This window comes from Eucalyptus grandis, chromosome 7, assembly GCF_016545825.1.
Source record: "Eucalyptus grandis isolate ANBG69807.140 chromosome 7, ASM1654582v1, whole genome shotgun sequence".
Taxonomy (NCBI): Eukaryota; Viridiplantae; Streptophyta; class Magnoliopsida; order Myrtales; family Myrtaceae; genus Eucalyptus; species Eucalyptus grandis.
The window spans coordinates 25,759,482-25,766,309 of NC_052618.1; the positions used below are offsets into that span (position 1 = coordinate 25,759,482).

At 43.3% G+C, this 6,828-nt stretch overlaps 1 protein-coding gene across 1 annotated transcript; it reads right to left on the reverse strand.

The window, feature by feature from the left end:
* Nucleotides 1-835: 835 nt before the first annotated feature.
* LOC120296016 (pyruvate dehydrogenase E1 component subunit beta-2, mitochondrial-like) lies at nucleotides 836-6,566 on the reverse strand. Its single transcript, XM_039317660.1, has 2 exons — nucleotides 6,435-6,566; nucleotides 836-1,159 (listed from the first exon to the last, which is right to left on the reverse strand). Exons 1-2 carry the CDS (start codon nucleotides 6,564-6,566, stop codon nucleotides 836-838), a joined length of 456 nt encoding a protein of 151 aa, XP_039173594.1.
* Nucleotides 6,567-6,828: the final 262 nt, after the last annotated feature.

Sequence of the window (6,828 nt, forward strand, 5' to 3'; positions counted from 1 at the left end):
TACTTCCTTGAATCTCCATGATCTGTATTTCCAGAGAGCCTTTATGTTAATTGATGTCACTAGATACATGTATACAAGAGAAACAAATGCCCCAAATGGCCTATCATCAATGACAATGCTGCCTAGGAGTGAACTTGAGGAGTTCGCCACTTTCATACACTACATTATTACAGAATGAAGCAACACATAGTATTAATACTAATAACCATGAAGCAAAGCAGACCCAAATAAAAATTCATTCAATCCCTAGAACACCAGCGCACGTAATTAATAAATCGAATTTGACATGACTGAATCATGGACTAATTTAAAGAATAGCGGTTCAACAATAGGTCACCGATCAAAGTTTATGAGGGCAAATAGTGTCATTGAATAGCAAAAGCAATTACTACTTTGGAACAAGACAAGCATGCCCAGAATTTGCAAATGATTGCTTACGCTGTCAAACAAAAGAAGGTAGGAAAAGGATGAAGGAGACATAAAGCCTCCTGAGGCTAATACCAAACATTACAAGCTGAGTTGAGCAGTGTAATAACAATGGCCTACATTATTATATTGAGCATAGGGGTCATGATGGTACCGTCATATTCTCAACTGAAAGGAGACTTGAGTAAACGTCAATTAGATTTGCAACCACGTAACCTATCCACTCCTTGACGAGAAGGCCTTCAAATAATGCAATTAACACACACCATTAAGAAATTGGTGACTGCAAATCTGGAAAAAGTAGAGGAAGAGGAAGAACTCTGGTTGGAGGGACATACCGGAGATGTCACACCGCTCATGAGCGACTCTCATGTCACATGGCATGGACAATTCTCACGTTCCATAGACCCTAAGGGTGATGAGTAATCTCATGAAGCTGGATCCGGCAAAGCTTCCTCCAGTTGGGATTGCGACATCTTCGTAGAGCTTGGGAGAGTCGGGCATCGACTCTTGCTGCAGCTCCTCTTGAAACTATAGAGACTGATATATCGCCAGTTGACATGCAGTTCATCTTTACAGCAGAATTTATAATGTGTTCAATCGCCTGCATAATGAAATTGAAGGTCATAAAATCCACCACAGGCCTGAGACCATAGAAAGCAATGCCGACTTTAACTCCAGAGAAGCCGGCCTCTGTGATAACAGTATCAACAACCCTCTCAGGTCCATACTTCTACCAAAGAAAAGAACCTTTAGACACATTGAAAGACTCTAGGATCTGCAGACATTTCCTCATCAAACACAGCATTCATAGCCTCTCTCACAATCATCTATTTGCCTGCAGTAGCATTACTACGTAATGGCATTTCTGTGGCACAACTCTTCCACAGCCTTTCTCTCGACAACACAGCTTCCAAGCCTCTAGCAGTGGCTTTTCGTATTAGAATCAACAACATCATGCCCTCTTGAACTCGAACTTGCTCTCACTTGTGACATCCCGATTTTCCAATTCTATTTTCAATAAATTGAGACGGGCATTTCGTTGGCACGCATATAGTTCCTTTCCTTAAGTCGGCCACTCATGTGAAAACTAGTCTATCGGGTGAAGCCGTTAAGAAATTCTAATGCATCAGACTCGAGAATTTGACCAGGAAGCGATCTTTCGACTGAACTAATCTGCAAGGGTCATTACAGCATAATTAAAAATCGATTAGAGATCGGAGATAGGTCGACTCGACAGAGGCATGTGATCAGGTGTGGGTGATTCCACCAGATCGCACAATTCTTGTCGATCGGCACTGGACCGACTTTTCTATCGATTGGGTACCTGTGACACCCCGAACCCTTCGCAGGTCGTCACCAGCGTCGATGTTACACTTTATTACCTTTTCCTATCTTGTACTTAGAACAAGCGTCGTTAATCACATGCGTTTTTTTTTTCTTAAAGCGGTCCCAGCGCGACTCATAGCCGAAGCAAATTAAACATCACCATCTATCCCCTACCAATCCATGATACCAATACACACCAAAGCTAAACATCGATTTTATAGACAACTTCGACACTTTGCTTACATACATATATAGCAAGATGGGATTCCCTTCGGGTTGGTACAAAACAAGAAAGGCTAGGACTCTACCATGTCCTGCCTAAAATCTCAAAAAGAAACCTCGACCCCTAATATCATACGAGCACAAAACCCCCCATCGAAAGTGTCGACTATCTACATCAAAAAGAGATCCAGCTCCTACTCATCACGCGCAAGTCTCACACCCAACCCGGTGCATCAGGCGGTGGCGGTGGCAACATCCTTCGCATAGCTCCATCCCGACGAACGTGCACAGAAATGAACTCTTGAATGACAGGGCCCCCAACCAGGCCTATGTCGTACATCACTAGACAACGTACTCGAATAAAAGTCAGTCCGGGAACATAGGGACAGTCTATCTCAGTACACTCGACCTCTACATCAGATGGTAGACCATAAAACACACCACGCGTGACGGCAGGAAGCGGCATACTGCTAATCTGAAATGTTATTCCCCAAAAGGAGTGAGTACAACCACTCAGCAGATATGGAAATCTAATAACAACTCAATGCATCATGCATATCATCATACATTGCAGACATTCCTTACCTTACAGCCATGCGCATACTATCATGCATCATCATCATGCATATCATATCATGGGTGATCATCATATCACATCACATATCATCATCATCATCATCATCATCATCATCATGCATATCATATCATGGGTGATCATCATATCACATCACATATCATCATCATCATCATCATCATCATCATCATCATCATCATCATCATCATCATCATCATCATCATCATCATGCATATCATCATGCATATCATATCATGGGTGATCATCATATCACATCACATATCATCATCATCATCATCATCATCATCATCATGCATATCATGGGTGATCATCATATCATGGGTGATCATCATATCACATCACATATCATCATCATCATCATCATCATCATCATCATCATCATCATCATCATGCATATCATATCATGGGTTCATTTTTTCATCTTTTATCTTTAAATTTGATCACCACATCACCCATTTCTCATATCATCAATTTCATCATCCCTTCGGGCAAAGACCTTCGACAGGGTTCCCAGCATTCCAGCCATCCCATGGCCACCGGGCTTCCGGCCCCCCACATTCTAGGCATCTCGCATCTCAACTAGCATCACGAGGCATTCCCTTCGGGCAGAAACCTCCGACAGGGCTTCCGGCCTTTACCCTTCTAGCCAGGCATTTCGCACCCAAATCCTGGCATCGCGAGGCATTCCTTTCGGGCAAAGACCTCCGACAAGGCTTCCAGCCCCCCACATTCCGGGCATCCTGAATCTCCCAGGGAATTCCGGCAATGTATCTCTATACATTCCGAGCATCATCCGCCATCACAACCATCTCCTCATTTACCATCATCCATGTTCACCAGTATTTTATTCACATTTAACATGGCAGATGGCATGATATCGAACAAATCATACTAGGCATGACATTCACACATGAATTGATTCAATTGCCATACATATGCCAAAACCTTATTCACATGTGCATCTCAATTCAATGTCATAGACTTATCAAGACTTTATCACATGTGCATCTCGATCCAATTATCATAGACATATCAAGACTTTATCACACATGCAACATAAATTAATTGAATGGAATCTATGGCCAATGAAATAATTCCTTTTTACTTATTTATTTTATTTTTATTTATTTATTTATTTATTTATTATTATTATTTTTAATAACTATAAACTCCCAAAATTATCAAAATTCAATTAATTATTAAACAAACCCATAGGATGATAATTAATTGCAAAATTCATGGCCAAATTGAATTTTTATAAAATTTCATAATTTTCCCAAAACATCCTATGCTTCTCGGATGAAACCATAATGCACGGTTTCCGAATAAATTCAATTAAAATATCCATATGGCCTCCAAAAATTACGAAATTTTTCAGAGTGATAGCCAAGACATTTTCGCAAAACTTTCATGAAGAACTCCAAGCCATATTAGTTTTAGATTATTTTATACAACCTCACGAAGCTTCTGGAACCACTACCGCATCGTCCAGAATACACATCTCCGAAATATTAAGATTTCACCGATCTATTCTCTTTCGTTTCCTCTGAAATTTGGATATGTTATGTATAAAGGTGTCCTATACAAGTTTTATGAAGATATCTAGGTCAAATAACCATATTTTAGTCATGATTTAAGTCCTTGAAGTCTCGGGTGTCTCAGAACACATCACCAGAATCATCGTCTCCAAGATCTAGCCTATTTACTAGGCTATTCTTGTTAATTTCTCTTCAAATTTGAGTATGTTGTAGTTTAAGATGTTACCTAAAACGTTCATGAAGACATCGAAGTCATATTTTCATCACAAACCAACATGCAACCAAGAATCCAACAAGAGGTCAGTGAAAACTTCACAGATCTGAGGTCTCCGTAGAATAAGACTTTGACCCCTCATATCTCCATAATTTTCCACGAAATTTCAGTATGTTGTACTACAAGATGTTAGATACAACTTCCATGAATACATCGAAGCCAAAATCGGACTCCAAACACACATGCAAGCTCAAACAAGTTACTGACTCCTTCAATCCGAGCAAGAACAGTCACACGACTTGAAAACAACCAACCCTTACCTCGGTTTTTCTCACAAATAACACCCAAAATCGAACATGCAAACCATATACACACATGCAAGAAGTTAGAAGACTCCACTTGCCTCTAGGATGAACAAACGATGGCGTACGGCGGTGTACACGGCGAACGGACGGCGGGACACGGCGGCTCCTCCTCGGCTCCGCCTCCTCTCCCTCTCGATCTCTCCTCTCTCTCGCACACCTCTCTCTCCTTGGGCGAACAAAATGGCTAACCGGCCATTCTCTCTCCTATTTCCTTCTCTTTTATTTCCCTAAAGCTCATGATTAGCAATCATGAGATTGCCCTCAAATGGACCAATGCATGGCCTTCTCCTTGCCACTTGTCTTGATCCATGCAAGATGGGCCTTGGAGTGGGGCTTGGGCTTGGGCCATCCGGCCACTCCTCCTTGGGCTGGTCGACAGCCTCCTTGTGGGCTCTAATGGGCCGGCCAACTTGGCCCATTAGGGTTCCACTCTTGGGCTTAAGGCCCAATCCTCTTTTTCCCTTTTTCTTTTTTTTGAAATTCTTCTATAAATATTTTTGAATTCCAATTTTCATCTCGACCAAAGTCTTGGGATATTTTTGTTCATTGAAATTTAAATCATATGGCCAAGCATAGATTATTAATCTATTAAATTTAGATTTCCACAATCACAAGCACAAACCATCAAATTAAAAGACTAATGGCTAAAACATAAGCCATGGAAATTCTACCACCTAATTAAAGACTTTAACACACCTTATGGCTTGGCTTTGAATTTCTGGGATGCCACAGTACCTTGTGTTCGTATTTGAAACCTTGAGATTACCCCGACAATCGAAAGTCGCCAATGTTTCAAAGATGTACATTGTGGCTTAAGATGATCAACCACAGGTCAAATGCAGGAAAATTTCTAAAGACTACCCGGTAGGTTAGGCCGCACTAGTATCGTGCCAAAGTGAAATTAACCGTGGAATTGAGATCGAATTCAGAAATTGGAAGTTTAGGTGTGTCACAAATCATTTTAGGAATATTGACTAATCTTTGGAAGATTTTTCATGCAAGCCGAGTTTTCCAGCAAAATAATCGAGAGAATGGTTAATTTGGCTCGAGAAATTACTAGGCCCGCTTTTGGTCGTACTTTTGGGACTCAAGTTGGTTCTATGGTCAAGTAATTACGTAAATTGAAATGTGTTGATATTTGATTAATTTTATTGACTTCAATTTGGTTCAATTGAAAGAAAAATTGAAGATATTGGATGTATAAGGATTGGACCCCAGCGGAAATGATATTGCACCCATTGAAAAATGTTGTGGGAGAGGAGATAGTGGAAGATGACATCATGCGGGTGATGTCATGCTGATTGAAGCCAAGGATTGAGGGCTTGACAAGTGGAGGGTGGGGATTTAATCTCCAAAAAGGAGGCTATCACCATCATCTTCAACCTTGGGAAAGAGAGAGAGGAGAGGGGGAGAGAACCGGCGAAGGGAGCTCGCCCGTCGACCAGCCCAGCCGTGCACCGCTTCCCCCGCAGTCCGTCGTTGTCGTCGTGCCGAGCCGCTGTTGTTGCCGCGTCGTCCCGCGCCCGCCAGCCCCGTGACCGTCTCTCCCTCCGCTCAGCCCCTCCGTCTGCTGCTCGAGATCTCAGATCTGGTAGGACACCGGGCAGAAGCAGCAGCCGACGTTGCCGGGAGCCGTCGCTCGCCGCACGCCGTCCTCGCCTCGCGTCGCCCGTCGCCACTCGCCGTCTCAAGCTTCGCCGTTGCGCGCGCTCTCCCGCGCTTGGCCGACGCCCAGCTGCATCTACCTCTGTCCGTGAGTTCCAGGAGCTGCCGGAGCTCGTCCCAGCCACCATGAGGCCTCGCCTGGCCGCCGCCGCCTCGCCCGTCCGAGCTACCGCCTCCTTCCTCCGCCCATTCCGACCCGAACCAGCCGCCATTTAACCCTCCTCCGCCCGTGAACAGTAGCTGCAGAAAATGGGTATGGCAGCCCGTGTTTGGCCCGTTTTGGCTATCTTCCCGAGCCCGGATGCTTGGCCCGCCTTGAGGAAAGTCGATCCTCGCATCGTCCCCATCGTTTTGGTTCGCTCGGCTCACTAATCGGGTGAGTTTAGCTCACTAAACCTTGATTAGACGGTTAATGATGCCTTAAGTGTGCTTAGCCTAAGTTAAGTAAGCTTGGGTGATTAGTTTAGTTTATTT

Coding starts and splice junctions, on each gene's coding strand:
- LOC120296016 (XM_039317660.1), bottom strand. CDS start 6,566: ATGGCGGCTGGTTCGGGTCGGAATGGGCGGAGGAAGGAGGCGGTAGCT. Junction 1,160..6,434: donor CCTGGAACTCACGGACAGAG/GTAGATGCAGCT, acceptor TTTCTTTGGTAG/AAGTATGGACCTGAGAGGGT.